Source organism: Myxine glutinosa, chromosome 8 (genome assembly GCF_964187855.1).
Source record: "Myxine glutinosa chromosome 8, kmMyxGlut1.1, whole genome shotgun sequence".
Classification (NCBI taxonomy): Eukaryota; Metazoa; Chordata; class Myxini; order Myxiniformes; family Myxinidae; genus Myxine; species Myxine glutinosa.
In genome coordinates this window covers 93,953,175-93,971,284 of record NC_136268.1, presented here as the reverse complement: position 1 = coordinate 93,971,284, position 18,110 = coordinate 93,953,175, and the positions used below count along the sequence as shown (strand labels likewise).

Genomic DNA, 18,110 nt, shown 5'->3' with positions numbered 1-18,110 from the left:
AAATTTGTTCCAGAACTCTAATGGCTCACATCTGTACTTCTTGGCAAATTCTAATCTGGCCTTTCTATTTTTGTTGCTCATGAGAGGTTTGCATCTTGCAGTGTAGCCTTTGTAATTCTTCTGTCAAAGTCTTTTGTGAAGGGTATATTGTGATACTTTCATCCCTGCACTCTGGATTTTGTTGGTGATGTTATTGACAGTTGTTTTAGGGTTTCTCTTCACAGCTCTCATAATTGCAGTTGTTTTCCTTGGCTGACCTGGCCATGTCTATTGTTAAGTACACTCGTGGTTTCTTTCTTTTTCAAGATATTCCAAATTAAATTTGCTATTCCTGGCGTTGGCTTAGCGTTGGCTTAGCGGCTAGGGTGCTAGCTTAGGATAGCCTAGAGATCCTGGGTTCGAATCCCGGTCGATCACTGAATTAACGCCAGGGGCGTTGACTCAGCCTGTCATCCTTCCGAGGTCGGCTAATTGAGTACCAGTTCACTGGTAATTCCCTGTTTGTCGTAAAAGGCGACAAAACAGGGTTGGCGGCAGGAAGGGCATCCGGCCGTAAAACATTGCTTCAAAAAGGGGACCGAAAAACAACAACAACCACGGTGCCCGAAAAAGGCCAACCCCCGCTTGCGGGGGAAAATGGCCTCTAAAGGTGTTTTTTTTTTTTATTCCCAATTTTGTGCTATGGTTCTAATTTAATTATTCTGTTATTTCAGCTTCCAAATTGCTTGCTTTTCTTTCATAAACAGTACTCTGGTCTTCATCTGGGAAAAGCAAAAGTTAAAACCAAGACTAGACATTCACAGCTCTTTTATGTGTGACCTATCAATTTAACAAGAAACACCTGTCAGTCTTGTGGTCCAATACTTATTTTTACCTAAAATTGGAGGACTCAACATAAAAAAGGGCTATTGTTCAACAATGGCAAAACATGCATGAATTATGCATACCAAGAACTAAAATCTGACCTTCTGTACTCTTGCCTCATATTCATCTTTTGATCGCAAATCCAAATTTCTTGAGTGTATAGCAATAATAACAAATTTGACTTCATTGTTCCGATACTTAATGGAGGGCACTGTATATCAATGTATATGTATAGGATAGCTTAACTGGAATGGTGACCATTAATCTGTGTGTCACACCAGAACTTCCTGCATGTGTTCTGACCAACAGAGGGGGCCTTTGCCACACATCCATCCTGTTTAGTATCATTACAAGGTTAACAAGGATTTCGAATTGCAGGCAGGAAATAATATTTTAGTCAAAACGGAACTTCCGGCTTGGGTTGCAGTCAGTAAAAGTCACAGAACCGCCCACTGCTTAAGGCAGTGGTGTCTGCTACACTGGTACTGTACCTGCAGTATCAGTCAGTATACGTACGCTTTAGAAGCCCTTTTGGCAATGCCACCCCACTCATGCACTCACACTATCATTATATACTGGTCTAGTAAGCTTTGCTTAAATTAATTCCTTACTTTGATGGACATGGTTGCTTAGCAATAAGTGGAAGAGACAACGAAGTGTAAATACACCAGAGGAAGAGATGAAAACTTGTAAAGAAAAAACAGCTGTGCTTTATTGTGTTTGGATAGACGGAATAGAAAATTTAATCTTCTAGACTCTCAACTTGCGGGCCTGTGCAAATGCAGATTATTTGGAAACCTAGTTCGACCAAAACTCAGACTTGGGTTTGCTGGAGAAGCATCCGAGCACGGTCGTGTTCCATGCATTGAGCTCGAGCCACGTTTCGTGTCGATGTCTCGCAAAGATGGATCATGATTGTCACGTTGAAGCTCGGAATCGATGTCGAGATGGTGGCTGAGCTTGATTACTGACCTTGAGACATTTTCAAATAAACAGCAACACTGAGCAATTTATGGGAGATCTTCGGACAGCTGAAGGTGCAAGTAATTCTGTAAAAAAAAAAAGAAAAAAGAAAGAAAGAAGGATAATAATAATAATAATAATACACTTTTGTTTACAGGTTTAATCCCTAACTATTCTCCAGTCATCTTTACAGAATCCTTTGTCACTGTTACATATTTATGTGAATGTATGTGAAGTACCATGCAGGTCTTTGCTTCCGTGTGTAGTATATTAAGTTGTTGTGTAGTTGTTGTGGTTGGAGGGTCAGGAGCCCTTCGGAACCAGTGGCCGGAAACGGAAGTGGCCGGAAACGGGAGAAGAAAAAGACACGAGGAGAGAAAAGGACGGTGCTTCCTCTTCCTCGCCCCGCGACGACGAGAAGGTGGAATCGACCTTACGCTGCGCGGAAAACGCGCCGTTGCGAAACGTCTGGCGAGAGGAGTTACCTGGGCGGTAAATACCTTTGGACACGTCCAGTCACTGTGAGTTCGTGCACGAAACCAAGCGTCCGGGACAGTTTGCCCCGTCTACAAAGACGCGTACGGGTCCGCACGTTGGGCCTCGCTCGAGTCGGAAGCCGCGCTGGGTTTTGCCCCGTCTACAAAGACGCGTACGGGTCCGCACGTTGGGCCTCGCTCGCGTCGGAAGCCGCGCTGGGTTTTTGCCCATCTACAAGGACGCGTAAGAGTCGCACTTGGGGCCTCGCGCACGTTGGACGCCGCGCTGGGTTTGCCCCGTGGCTTGGCAAGGAGGTGCGCTGCAGCCGCGGCCCCAGTCCGAGACGGCACGTTTAGAGCACGTCCGCCCGGGGCTCGTTCAACCGCCCGTGTGCGGAGAGGAGAGACATTGACCACGGAGGGAGTCAGGAGTGGGGCTCACGTGAGGAATGTATAAGATTAAGATGGCCATCTTAGAGTTGTGTAGATGAGTTCACATGGTTGTAATATTGATTGTACATTGTTGATGGTTGTTGATTGCTCAGTGAATATATTATTGATTATTCCGGATCCTTGGTGTGGGGTTTCTTCTTGACCGGAATTCATATTGATTGCGTTACGAAAGCGTATAAACCATATATCTTTCTGGCGGGGTCCCTCCCACGGTCCGGGGGTCACCAAGACCAGGTAGTTACCGGGAGGACCACGTAACAGAATTGGGGGCTCGTCCAAATTACGATTTGCGGTTTCGCAATTGGGTCTACGTCCGGGATCTAAAAGTGTATAAAATAATAAAATAATAATATTTTTGGTAATTAAAATTTATTAATTAATTATTAATTGGTAATATTTTTTTTTGAGAAATTGGGGAAAGTCTTGGGGTGAAGGTTAACAGGTGTTAACGATAGGCACCATGGCGTTTGTGGCACAGAACTTTGGGGTAACCCCGAGTGAGGCACAGTTCCGAGCGTTGCTAAAGTCGGATCTCTTGAAATTGGCCAAACATTTTAACTTGGAGGTCCGAACTAATTTGAGGAAGGCAGAGTTGCAGGCCACGGTGATACAATCTATGGTGGGATTAGGAACATGGGACGAGTTAGCCTGGGAGTGGCTACCCGAAGAACCAGAAGACGTGGAGCTCCGGAAACTGGAGTTACAATTACGGAGCCAGGAACGGATCAAAGAAGAAGAAAGGAAAGCAGAAAAGGAAAGAGCAGAAGAAGAAAGGAAAGCAGAAAAGGAAAGAGCAGAAGAAGAAAGGAAAGCAGAAAAGGAAAGAGCAGAAGAAGAAAGGAAAGCAGAGGAGAGGAGAGAAGAGAAACAAGCAGAGGAAAGGAGAGTGGAACGAGAACTCCAGGAAAGGTTAGCAGAAGAAGAAAGGAAAGCAGAAAAGGAAAGAGCAGAAGAAGAAAGGAAAGCAGAAAAGGAAAGAGCAGAGGAAGAAAGGAAAGCAGAGGAGAGGAGAGAAGAGAAACAAGCAGAGGAAAGGAGAGTGGAAAGAGAACTCCAGGAAAGAAGAGAAAAGGAACAAGCAGAGGAAAGGAGAGCTGCAAGGGACCTCGAAGCAGAGGAGAGAAAAGCGGAAAGGGAATTAAAGGAACGTGACATGCAGCTTCAGCAAGAAATCAAATTCAAGGAGCTGGAGTTAATGAGAGAACGGGGAGAGGCACCACCCTTGCTGACGGGGTCGACACCTAACCAGAAAACCTGGGATGTGGGCAGACATGTGAGGCTGGTTCCACCGTTCAGTGAAAAAGAAGTCGCGAAATTTTTTCCACACTTTGAGAAAGTGGCTCGACAATTAAACTGGCCGGAGGAGGCATGGACCATACTCGTGCAAAGTGTGCTGGTGGGGAAAGCTCAGGAAATTTATTCGGCGCTACCAATGGACCAATGTGCAGATTATGAGGTACTGAAGAAGCACATCCTCAAAGCCTATGAGTTGGTTCCGGAAGCTTACAGGCAAAAATTCAGGAATGCCAGGAAGAGGGAGAGTGAGACCCATGTGGAGTTTGCCAGAGTGAAAGAAAACATGTTTGATCGGTGGTGTGAGTCAAAAGGAGTCGGGAAAGACTTCGAGACATTGCGGGACTTGATCCTGGTGGAGGAATTCCAGCAGTGTGTCCACGAGGACATCAAAGTGTACCTGCAGGAAAAGAAGGTACCAAAGTTGTGGGACGCAGCCACCATGGCAGATGATTATGCCTTAACCCACCGAATAGGGGTCCACGAACCTAACTCCTCGCCTAGATCTCCGCAGGGGAGGTGGGGAACAGCAGGTGCGGAGAACGACCATACATGGCGGCGGCCTCGAGATGATTATGGGGACAACTATGATACCCCACCGGTTCGAAATCAGAAGGATGCGGGCCCAAGACAAACTTATAGTTCGGGGGGCCCGAGGCAGACCCCGAGTTTTTCCTCCGGGCCTACTTGCGCGTTTTGCAAAAAACCTGGACACTTGATGTCCAGTTGTTACCTCATGAAAAGGGACAACCCAGAGCGGAGTCCGACTATTACAACTCCGAATGCGATGGCTAGCGTAAGAAATCGCCATCAAGAGGGTTACCAACCATTTATTTCCGAGGGGTTTGTGTCACTGGATGGAGCCTCGACTAACCGGAGACCGGTTAGGATATTGAGAGACACAGGGGCCCATCAATCTTTAATGCTTGAAGGCATTTTGCCATGGTCCGAGGAGACGGCAACGGGGGATAGTGTTCGTTTACAGGGGATCGGGGGCGGTGTTAGTGCTCCCCTTCAGGTCATCCAGTTGGAGTCCGATTTGGTGTCAGGACCGGTCACCGTCGGTTTACAAGCCACGTTTCCTGTAGAGGGTGTATCTGTGGTTCTCGGGAATGATTTGGCCGGGGGTCAAGTTTATGGTAACCTGAGGGTTGATAAAGAGCCCAGCAGGGAAAATAACACCACACCAGCTCGGGATGGTGACAAAAGTGCCAAGTTATTTGTAGGGGGACTGAACTTCAAAACAGAGGAAGAAGTTCTGACCTCTGTCTTCAACAGATATGGGCCGCTGGTGGAAGTGCGGTTGGTAAGAGACTGGGAAACGCAACAGTCAAGAGGGTTCGGCTTTGTCACGTTTGCCAGCACAAAAGACGCCAGAGAGGCAGAGAAGAATTGGAATGGCAAGGATTTGGAGGGTCGGACCATAACAGTAGGGAAGGCATTTCGTAGGCGTCGAGAGGTCTACAGGAGAGGACAACTGGGCGGTAGTTTTGGTGGTGGCCGCAGTCAATATTATTATGGAGGCTCCCTGAGTTACGGCCGCTCCCGAAGGAAGAATGGGCAAAGTAGTGGCCGAGAAGAAGACCGGTATTCAGGGGACTACAGGGACCAGTGGTCCCACCCTAATTATTAGGGACGTTCTGAGAAGTTGAAGCACTGAAGGCGGCGGAGCCGCCGAGCCAAGATTCCTACACGAATTAACCGTGAACGCCGTTCCTAAAGGCGTCCATGTAGTGAACTTTCCTGCACGGACTAACCGTGAACTCCACGTTCCTCAAGGCGCCCATGTAGAGAACTTTCCTGCACGGACTAACCGTGAACTCCGCGTTCCTAAAGGCATCCATGTAGTGAATACTCGGCTTGGCCTCCCGGAAAAGTGCTATCGAGTGGCTTAACTGGCTTTATTTTTAAGTGATAACTGTGCCCGGGGGGAACTGATAATGTGGGGGGGTTGAGTTATCTGGTTTGTTTCTCCAAATTGGCCGGCAAAGAAAGTTTTCGCTGGGTTCAAACTTTCTTTCTTGAAGGGGGGGAGTGTTACATATTTATGTGAATGTATGTGAAGTACCATGCAGGTCTTTGCTTCCGTGTGTAGTATATTAAGTTGTTGTGTAGTTGTTGTGGTTGGAGGGTCAGGAGCCCTTCGGAACCAGTGGCCGGAAACGGAAGTGGCCGGAAACGGGAGAAGAAAAAGACACGAGGAGAGAAAAGGACGGTGCTTCCTCTTCCTCGCCCCGCGACGACGAGAAGGTGGAATCGACCTTACGCTGCGCGGAAAACGCGCCGTTGCGAAACGTCTGGCGAGAGGAGTTACCTGGGCGGTAAATACCTTTGGACACGTCCAGTCACTGTGAGTTCGTGCACGAAACCAAGCGTCCGGGACAGTTTGCCCCGTCTACAAAGACGCGTACGGGTCCGCACGTTGGGCCTCGCTCGAGTCGGAAGCCGCGCTGGGTTTTGCCCCGTCTACAAAGACGCGTACGGGTCCGCACGTTGGGCCTCGCTCGCGTCGGAAGCCGCGCTGGGTTTTTGCCCATCTACAAGGACGCGTAAGAGTCGCACTTGGGGCCTCGCGCACGTTGGACGCCGCGCTGGGTTTGCCCCGTGGCTTGGCAAGGAGGTGCGCTGCAGCCGCGGCCCCAGTCCGAGACGGCACGTTTAGAGCACGTCCGCCCGGGGCTCGTTCAACCGCCCGTGTGCGGAGAGGAGAGACATTGACCACGGAGGGAGTCAGGAGTGGGGCTCACGTGAGGAATGTATAAGATTAAGATGGCCATCTTAGAGTTGTGTAGATGAGTTCACATGGTTGTAATATTGATTGTACATTGTTGATGGTTGTTGATTGCTCAGTGAATATATTATTGATTATTCCGGATCCTTGGTGTGGGGTTTCTTCTTGACCGGAATTCATATTGATTGCGTTACGAAAGCGTATAAACCATATATCTTTCTGGCGGGGTCCCTCCCACGGTCCGGGGGTCACCAAGACCAGGTAGTTACCGGGAGGACCACGTAACAGTCACACAGACACACTCTCCCCTTTAATGTAAATGAACAGCATGTAATGTGTAAATAATATAAATGAACTATCCAAATGGTTTACTTTTAATTACCTCGTGGAGAGGTACAATTATTCCATGAATACTTGGCAAGATGAACAGCACGTGTAAAAGCGATCATCTGAGTGATGTTCAACAATGATTTTGCGCTGAAACACCCGCTCAGTTTGACGTCGAAGGCACATGATAGGCAAAATGTGTTCAATCCTAGCAGAGTCTATTTGACATTGACCTTGGCGTCTGCATTGTGTTTGTGGGTCTGAATTGTAGAATTCAAAACTGTTGTTGATGATGGTCGTTGGTTGGTTTATATTTGTAGTATTGAAGTATTACGCATTTGGCTATCATGTCGGAGTGAGGCTGTATTTCATAAGGTTTGGTATTTGCATCGGAATGCATTGTCCGAAGAGCAAATGGAATGCCGGGTTCTGATACGCAGCTGATGGACTCTGTTGCACTTCTGACTCCTCGGCCTGGATGCCCCACGATACTGGATATGTGCACCCTGCCATGTGAAAGCACTTACGTACAGCCTGCACCCACAAAGGCTCCTTTGTATGCCCGCGCTCCTGTACTCGCCACTAATTGCTTCCAGGTCTGACATCACCCGCAGAGGCGTGCGGGTGTGGAGCCGCCGGCCGGATGCACCAAATAATTGGCCTTAAGCTGCCACCCACTCACCATTTTTGTTTTAGTTACTGCACCGCTCATTCTGATGGCAGGTTTGATCATATTCCTGTAATTGCACTAATTTATCATGATTCTATTTGTGGAGACCTGACGTGCTCTCATCAGATGATTTCTTTTTACTTTTAATTGAACAGAGGATGGCGTGATGAGAATATGTATTGTGGTAGTTGAGGAAGCCTGAGGAAATGCTTTGTGATTGTATAAGTTGACTTTTATGCTCTGGGTTTGGCATCTCACTAATCTGACTGGTATAAAGATTCTCCATATTTGTCCACCAAACTCATTTGAGGGCTTTTCCTTTGGTGTTTGACTGGTTGTTTGCAAACTCTTAACCCCAGTGTTCAATTAAGAGAACAAATGGCCAATTGCTTGGTTGTCTTTTGGCTGTGACTACATTGCATATTGCAATCCTTCAACAACCAATCTAATTTGTCTCTTTTCTTTGGAACGAGTGCTGATATCATTTTGAGAGGTAAGGCATGATTAGCCAAAGGGCCAACCGTCTGAGATTCGTCACTTGCTCACAAGGTGTTTGACGGAGCCCGTGGCAGGCCTTTAGGTGCCACGACACAGGAAAAAGTCAATAATTATCGTTCCTTATACAGTTTGAAAAACTAATTGCCATATTCCAACAGGCATGACTAATGTTCATATTTTCCTTTGGCCCTCAATCTCCCAAGCGTGAAATCATTGCAATCCTCGAGCTTTAAGCCGTGGCGTCTGTGAGACAGCCTGGGTGTCTCGTGCTTGAAATTTGTTCAAGAGATGCATTGTCAATAGGGAAGGTATCCAGGTTACATTATCATTTCACATCCTTAGTACAGCTCCAGACCCCTTTTTATTCCTTTTGTGTAAAAGGCTCCTGAAGGAAAGTGTACAAAAGGCGTAAGGGAGAAATGGACATGAGAGCGCAAATCGACATCTCACACTGGATTTAAACCCTTGTGTTCGGATATCTGTGTTGTTGTCTGGGCTTTTTCAAGCTGAACGGTTTGAGCTTTTTCTCTGTATAAACAAGTAACAAAAAAGTAACGCATCGTCACAATCGTTGCAGCAATCGCCCAAAACAGAAATGACAGCGACAGTAGGGATAGAATAAAGAAGAACTGTTTTCCTTAGCCTATGGTCACATTCATTTTGAGGCCTAAACCTTGTCCAATGCAGGATGGAATGAATGTCCGTGCATGCGTAGAACGTCAAAGCGATGACTGCACCTTGAAATGCCTCTGCTGAAGCATAATTGCTAAAAGTGGTGACACCAGCTTGTGAGTAGTTGTGGCATCTTTGCGCATCAGCAGCAGCTCGCTGTTTGAACTCTAAAGGAGATCTATGTAAGTTTGGTGGATTCTTGCTTGGACAGTTAAAGTTCATGTTGTTTTCAGCCTTTTACATTGACCAATAGAGTTTGCTTATATAAACTTTTCTTTTGTTGTTTCTTGTTCCAAAGTGTTTTTCTCTTTTTTCCATCATTACAATTCAACCTTATTTCTTTCTTTTATTTCATTTTCTTTTGATGAAACGTGACACAGATTTGACGTGCGATTTCGCAAGTGTGAACTGCCAAGAACAATCACTCCCATCCTACTTGCTCACAATGTGCAAAACCAACAGAAACCTGCGCATCTCAAACTTATTTCCCCTAAAGCGGATTGAGAGGGGCCAGGTCCCAGAGAGAGGTCGTTGTAGAAAATTGCACCCGCTCGTGTGCACGAGACACTCGAGGGTAGGAAAGAGTGGCGAACACGGAGAGCGATTCCTTTTTCGCATCTTCTGCTCCTGCCAACCCATGGACTGCAGCGCCTCACGCGTTTGAATGCAGTCATCGTTGAGCACCGAGTGGTTTGAGCTCAGGGGGCTATGATTAGAGATCTGACATTCCAGTTTTAAATGTGCATAATTATTTCTTTGCCTGGCAGCTCCTAGCACTTCTTTTTTCTGATCCGTTTTTGGGGCGATGATCATCTCACAGACTTCCATTTTGGAGGGGATTCGAGCAATGCCCAAAACTCCAATAACAGCGAAAGTCCTTCCAAATGGACTGGACTAGCTTGAGATGGTTTTAGCTTGCACATTCTAAGGATTTGTAGATAGTGTTCGTTGAGAATAAGGTTGTAAAGCGGCAGTAATAGCAGGTAACTAGGCTTGTTTTCTTTATTATGTCGGGGAACGCATTAGCTCTGGTCTGAGTGTTTCCATAATAACTGGACAGCCCAGTCAGCAAAGCTGCCAAAATGACCGTGGATGTGCTGATGGATGTGCTGATGAATACTGTGATGAAGATGATATATTTCAACGTTGATTCACATGCTTTACAGGGCCATGTTGGTACAACGGCGACCAAGAAGATAGATGTGTTCTTGCCCGGAGGTATTGACACCGAGAGCCGCCAGTCTATGACCATGGTGGTGATCGCCAACGCTCGTGTGCAGGATCTCGTGGGACTCATCTGCTGGCAGTACACCAATGAAGGCCGGGAACCAAAGCTCAAGTTAGCATTTTCTCTCCTACACTCCCACTTCTCCCCTTACCCTTACCTTGCCCCTCCCTTCCCCTCCCCCCCCCCCCCCACCACTTATCTCCATTTCTCCTTTTCGTTCACACTTCCTTTCATCTTCTCTTTTTGTATTTTTGTTCCTTCACTTCTCCCCCCACCTTATTTTTATTTTTTCCCCCCTCCTTCCTTCTTTTTTCCTAGTTCGCCCCACCCTTACTTCTTTTCTCACCTCCACCCCTGAACCCCCAACCTCCCACCCCCACGGTCCTTCATTGGCCTATGTATCCTTTGGACGGCTATCATGGTGGAAGATGAATTACCACGCTAAAAGGTGTGTTCCTCGATGACTTGATTTGAGGGATCGGAATATTGCTGTCATTGTCAGCAATCACAGGGCACCGTTTCTTTCGTGTAAATTTCCAACACAGTTCACTGAAGCTTGTATTGATCCCCCCTCCACCCCCCCCCCCCCCCCCCACTCCCCCAACTCATGCTTCCATCGAAGATGTTGTACATTGTCTACGATTGTGTTTTATCTGCAGTTGTGCAAGCTGTCGTTCTTTGTTGCCAAATAACTCGAGCTTGATCCCGTTTGAAAAGTACGTTACTCTTACCCCTCCTCAAGCTCCGCTCATCCCTATGCTTGAATTATGATGTTCATTTCTCTATAATTCAATCAGCTTCAGGAGGGGTAAGGATAAGACACTTGTTTTGGTTTCCACTTGCTCTCCAATGATATTTCAAGTGTCCACACGTCCACTGAGGCTACATCACGCTCTTTCATATTTTGTGTCTTACTGTATGAAGGTTGAACATTCGCTGCTGTTTGTGTCTCCAAGTCCTTGGCAATATCTATATACTGAATCATCATCTATTGTGGAAAATAAAAATAGCAAGACACCCCGAGGTACTTTAATTCACTTTCGATGTGTTTGAGCAAACCACCTCTTCTATTGTTGACAGCACCAGTTGAATTTAGCCGTGTAGGCCATGAGCCTTCCTTACATTGCATGCAGTGTGATGTCATCACAAAACTTTGACTTCTCTGAAGAGAAGTCAAAGATTTTTTTTTTTTTCAAAAACATTCGAGTCAAAAACAACCCTCCTTCCCCCTCCCCACCCCTACAACAACAACCAACAACATGCATTTTAAGGCCATTTACCCTGCTAGAGCAGGGGTTAGCCTTGCGGTCCCCATGACAATCTTCTCCATTTTGCCCTATTTTCTGCATCTCTCCTTGTTAACCCCCTTGCCCGCATTTCTTCTTCCACCATCCTTAGCCAAGTCTTTCTCGGTCTTCCCCGTCCTCTCCTTCCTTCTACATTCATTTCCATCACTCTTCTCAACCAGTCACTTTCATCCTTCCTCAACACATGACCAAACCATCTCAACCTGTTACTCTTCACAGCATCAATCACAGGCTCTATTCCCATCATCTTTCTCAATTCATCATTTGTCTTCCTCTCTCTCAAAGATACTCCACACATCCACTGAACCATTTGCATTTCCACCCTTTCCAGCCTTCGTTGAGCTGCTCTACGTTCATTGCCCATGTCTCGCTCCCATAAATCATAACACTTCTCACACATGCAGCATACACCTTTCCCTTCAGCTTCAACGACACTCCCCTCCTCATCAGCACGCCACTCAGTTCCCTAAACCTCTTCCATGCACATCTCACTCCAGCAACTGTTGCCGAGTCTGATCCACCTTCTCCATTCAGCATGTCTCCGAGGTAGCAAAATGTTTTCACACCTTCCAGCTTCATGCCGTCTCCAAGATCCAATTCAACATTTCCTCCATCTGCAGCTCCCTCTGTGCACACCTTACATTTGAATGTAGCTGCCACACTGGTTAATGACCCTCTCAGACCACTACATTTTTGATGAACCCACTCAGCGCACATTTTACATTGAATGGAGTTCACTCCGACACCCTTCCTGCACACAGCACATGGCCACTTCCCAGTTATTTCCACCTCACCACATGCTTTATCACTTGCCATCACCTTCGTCTTTCCGATAATCACCTTCAGACCTTTTGCCTCCATACATTCCTTCCACTTGTTCATCTTTTCCTTCAGTCCATCCTCCCCACCCCTACCACCACCAATAACCACAGAACATGTGTGACACTTGCTGTAAACTACACAGAAAGGCATGGGGGTGCACAGAATGGGAAAAAGTTCCATGGACCAACTTTGTCCTCGAAACGTGATCCTACACCCAAATGGAGGTGGATACTTTGAGACCTCGGATCTGGGACGTCAACACATGAGGAACTAGGATGTTCATCTCAAAATCTAGGACGTTCAACACCCACTTCCACTCTTGTTTCTCTTTTTTCCCCGTTTGTGAAACCACCTTCTGGAGACTATTCAATTGCACTCTTCCCTCCAGAGCTTCAAGCAAGTGGAGCATCACCATCTCTTGTCATTTCCTATCGCTACTCATGATCTTTAATACCCCATTAACCTTACTCAACCACCTTACTTGTGGGCTACTGTGTTTTCTCTCCTCTTTTATTGTTCACTAATTCCTTGCTTGTTACCTGCGCCACCAAAGGTGGATGGAGGTTATGTTTTCGCCCCTGTCTGTTTGTTTGTTTGTTTGTCTGTTTGTTTGGGAATAATATATCTCAAAAAGTTGTGGACGGATTCGGACGAAATTTGGCAGAGATGTAGCGTATGTGACAAGGACGAAATGATTAGATTTTTGTGAATCTCTGCATTGGGATCCGGCAGTCCGGCTCCTAGAATTTTTAAAGTGATTCTTCTCCATTGAGAGATAGGGCCAAAAACTATACATTGTGGGATATCTCAAAAAGTTGTTGATGTATGTGGACAAAACTTTGTGGACAGGTTGTGTGTGTGACAAGGAAGAATTGATTTGATTTTGGTGAAGATCTGAATATGGATTCAGATATGAGAGTTATTTAAATTTTAAGTAATTCTTCACCATTGGGAGATTGGGTGAAAAGCGATATATAACATGATATTTCAAAAAGTTATGGATGACTTATGACTAAACTAGGTGAATGAGTTGGTTAGGTGACAAGAACAAGGTGATTAGATTTTTGTTCAGGTCCGAATCCAGATCCGGCCTATCATTGGGATACAAAACAAACTGTTCAGCCTGGCGGAGGTATGCTCTCTACCGAGTGTCGTTCTAGTTGTATATAACAATTCGTTTTTACCCCTTTTCAACTCGCTTTTTATGAGCCTTGATGTTGTGTACAGGAGACTAATCTTGATACTTCTGCAAAATGTGAGCAAAGGCCTAAATTGTTTGCTTTTGGCACTGTGCAAAAGGAAATTCCGCAATGGTTCAACCTTTGGGTAACACAGATGCTTTCTGAAGTTATGCTCTGGATTTGTGGATTTGCCATAGTGATGTAGTTGAATCTACAACAGCAGAAGCAACAACAACATAAAATCAGAACAGACACCAGAACACGCGTGTGAAGAAACCGTTTGCCATCCGAACGACGAATATCCGATGTAACAAAGATGAGAAACGACTCGCCCAGACTTTATTTCCACGTTTGATGGAGTGCATCGACACAGGGGGCCGAGGTACAGTAAGCCACCGTAATCCCGATCCGTGCGGTGCACAGTCCCAGCATCGTCCTGGCGGAACAGATGCCGGGCCACTGGCAGGAGCTTTCAATCAGCCTAAAGCGTCGCGCCACCGCATTTGTTGCGATTTAATTAGCTATCTGATCTCTGCCAAGAAAATGCCCCCTTTCATAATGCACTCTGCTGCATAACTCTTCATTAGGGCGTACTGACAGGTGTATAAACACTTTCGAATCTACCACCCCCCACCCTTACCCCCCCCCCCCCCCCACACACACAGGCGGCTGTCCGGGGGGCCGTTACATGCCTTATGCATCCCACACTGCCAATCTGAAACTATTATCTCCACAGACGCTCTACGATAGCAAGAACCTGGGAACGGGAGGTTTTGCAGGTTTCAAAGGGGTCAGGACCTCAACACTGCAGTATGGCTGTGGGATTTGTGTGTTCCATTTCGAGAGCGTTTGGATCCATGCGAGTATGTGGATGTGTGGAGGATAAGCATGTTCTTCCGTGCCTAAAACCAATTACCAGCAACTCTTTGTATCTTTTTCCCAACTTTCAGAGTTAGAGCTGGTTGTTGGGCAGTTGTGATTGACTTCCTCATAGAATCGGTTTGCCTTAGGCCTTTGTTTAATGCTGCGAGTCGGTGAAGGGCTTCTTGGTGGAATGGCTTGAGGACCATGGTGCCGAATGGAATTGCATACTTGTGTATATCTGTTTTTCACATTCTCTTGCGATTCCAAAATGTTTTTTACATGTCTTGACTCTCAAATGGAATTGAGCAAATCCTGGCAAACTTTATCACACATACCCATTTAAATAGAAAATACTTTTGAGATTCACTAACATCAGTGGCAATAAATATGTCGCGTGGAATAAGAAAAACATCTTCTCCAAATGTTGGTGGAGGTTTGTAGTGCTGGTAGGATCTGAGTGGGCAAAGCGACCCCAACACCAGATCATTGGTCGGTGTGCTCGTCTCTCCACAAACTCTGTGGCTTATCCATATTAAATAAACACACCAGTTTAGGTGGAATGCGAGGTGTGTGTGTGTTTTTTTTGTTTTGTTTTTTTTGCTTTAGAGTTATTAAGGTGTCTTCGACTTTGTTCATTTTTCTTTTACTTGTGATATCACCTCCATTTGGCCATCCAATCCTCAGCCCCAATTTTTGCTTATTAAAATATAAACCCACTCTTCCTTCGAGCCCATCAAGTTGTCATCTTCCATCCCTAGAACCACATGATATCTGTTTTATCACCATTATCCATCCCTCCCACACCTACCTGTGATATTTTTAAAGAAAGGAGATGAAAGATTCACTGAGACTCGGTTATGCATTTATTTGGGGGGTGCGGAGGAGGATCGACCAATTTGTTTTTTTGTTGTAATATTCTACTTGCCTTAGTTTGAAACATTTGTGATGGATTCGCATCAGCCCTGATAGCATTTCCTTATTCCCTTCCTTGTCTCTCGCGTTCTGGCAGCGAGCAGGTTGACGCATACTGCCTGCACATAGCCGAGGACGATGGCGAGGTTGATGAAGATTTTCCTCCGCTTGACTCAAGCGAGACCATCCACAAATTTGGCTTCACCACGCTGGCTTTGGTGGAAAGCGGTACCGCGCCTGCTCCCGCCGCTACCCAGGCACTCTTCGTGAAAATGTTAGTGCCACTCTCATCCTCCCCCCTCAAGTCTTACGCATTCAATGACGTTGTTGCAACAAATTATTGTGATTTAAAAAAAATTGTGGTTTTCATGTTTGCATACGCTTTTCAATAAACATTTTCTACTGACTATGATAAATAACTAGTTGAATAATTTGCTGGAGGGAGGAGATGCGGGGGCAGGGGTATGGCTGTGCCGTGCCGCTGATGCAATGCCTCCTGTAGGCTGGAGCAGGAATTTGTAATTTGGCCATGGGCCGGCAATAACTCGCCTACTCTTTCCGAAGGACACCGTGGAATCTTTAACATACATCAACTAATACCAGCAGACGGGACGCCCAGTTTAACATCCATCCGGGGGGTGATCACTTGCCCTGGATATCTGCGAAGCGCCAGGATGGTGGCTTATAGCTGTGTGGAGATTCAAACCCAGGCGAGACAGGTCAGAGGGGAGTGTGTATACCTCACCTCTATTGCCAGTCCCATCCTGTGACCTGCATCACAGAAACATCAGTTATCATAGATTCCATCTTGTGTTTGTTTGACTTGTTCCTGATGTTTGAAATTTAATAGAGGATTCCACAAATTATATTTCTAAAGGCAGAGGTGCAGCATAATATTTCAATGATTGTGCTTTGTAATACTTATTGAATATCCCATAAGCTTGTTTTGTACCACCAGGTGAAATCCTTAAAAAATAGACCATTTGTTCATTTAAATGGAGACAATCTCATACTGACTGGTCTGTAAAGCCATATCGATGCCAATGCTTGCAATATATTAGAAACTTCCTGGATGTGTCCATCTTTGTTTTTGATATGATATTATTACGGAAATGACTTTGGGGTTAATGAGGGGTTAATTATGTGATAGTCATATCCTAATGAGTGTTATCATAAGCGTTCGTAAACCCCAATTAACATCGACCAGAATTGTGTGTATAGTCGGATTCCCTGCCACCCTTTATCCTTGTGTCTGTGTCTTTCTCCCATTTCCCATGCTGTTTAATCTTTAAAACATCCCCATTGTACTTTTATAGCCTGGCGTTGGCTTAGCGGTTAGGGTGCCGGCTTGGGGTCCTAGGATCCTGGGTTCGAATCCCGGTCGATCGCTGAATTAACGCCAGGGGGGTTGACTCAGCCTGTCATCCCTCTGAGGTCGGCAAATTGAGTACCAGCTTGCTGGGATGAATGATCACGGTGTGTACCCCGATTTAGAATATGTACACTGTATCCCTACGCATCGTAAGAGCGTGACCAAGGGTTGGCGTCAGGAAGGGCATCCGGCCATAAAAACATTGCCTCAAACAGGGAACCATGATTGTCATGGGGCCCGCAAGGCTAACCCCCGCTCTAGTGGGGAAAAATGGCCTTAAAACGATCATTCATTGTACTTTTATACATAAAACACATTGACCATGGCAAATTAATGTGTGCTACTAAGGAGCCTCGAACACAGGTTTTGCAACAATGGCAAATTCACGTGTACGACCTCTCATAACCTGGAGTCGGTACCATTGACACCACATGCGCAAGACTCGCACTGTGGGGGGGGGGGGGGGGGGGGGGGGAGCGGGAGCGCTGGTTATGAGAGATGATGTTCACGCCTTGGACCAGTCAAGGAGTGAGTAGGAGAACCACACGAGAGAGGAGAGCAGACTGAGTGAGTAGGAGATCGCACCAAAGAGAGTGAGGAGATCAAGTCAGTAAAAGATAGAGACAGAGAAGACACAGCCGTGACCATCATATCTCTGTTGCAGCTGTTAACAATCAACGCTCTCCTCTCCTTGTGGATTCACAGCCTGGGACTCGCACACTGGCCGACAGCCGGGGGCGAGATCCAGATCGGGAAAGAATCCCGTGAGCATTCCTACATCGCGCCCTTCGTGCTTCAGGAAAGACCCACAAAAATGGGTCTTTGTCCCTCTTCATCTTCAAGTGGGTCTTCAGGAAAACACTTTTGTCCGTTACCTTCCGTCTTGAATCTGTTGTTCCCAACTACGTCCGTTGTCATAAGATTATTGATAAGATAACCGAGGAACTGATACAGCCAGTTTAGCTCACCATCCGGTTATCTCTGTCTTTTTTGTTGATTTTACCTCACGTGTCCCAATCCCCATTATTTATCCCCATCAAACATTTAAAACGGTTTGCTTTTAACCAGTTTCTGTGTATTTTGAGCCGTGGTTCCTTCCTCCAGCGTGAGTAAATTCGCCCCATTAAGTCAACTATATTGGCTGAAATGGCGGCGTGGTGAAATTAGTAAAACATCAGCATTGTGGCGGATTATCTGCGCATGCGCATACGCCTCCGCTCGAGTGTCTTGGGAGAGAATTATCCAATGGTCTCGTATTGCCCGTTAGGGAGATCAAGTCCGTTACAACTGGTGAACTTTTTGTCATACTTAACCTGCTGAACCTCGACCAGCAGAAGTTAATAAGACAGTCTTTCCTGAACTTTATTGAGAAAGATTCAGAGCAGAGGATGAATATTATTTTGAGTCTAGACTCCAGAGGAAGAACGCGACTGAAGGGAGCAGCAGTTTAAGAAAAGTCTGGAAGAAAGAGTGTCTT

General features: G+C 46.1%; 1 protein-coding gene across 2 annotated transcripts in view; it reads left to right on the top strand.

Annotated features, from left to right (window-relative positions):
- The window catches only part of MAPKAP1 (MAPK associated protein 1), a 327,283-nt gene that overhangs the window by 149,647 nt on the left and 159,526 nt on the right, over positions 1-18,110 (top strand). For both annotated transcript variants that reach the window (XM_068124857.2, XM_068124856.2), the window contains exons 4-5: positions 10,114-10,286; positions 15,359-15,535. In XM_068124857.2, coding sequence (XP_067980958.1) covers positions 10,114-10,286; positions 15,359-15,535 — 350 coding nt within the window. The remainder of the gene's footprint in view (positions 1-10,113; positions 10,287-15,358; positions 15,536-18,110) is intronic.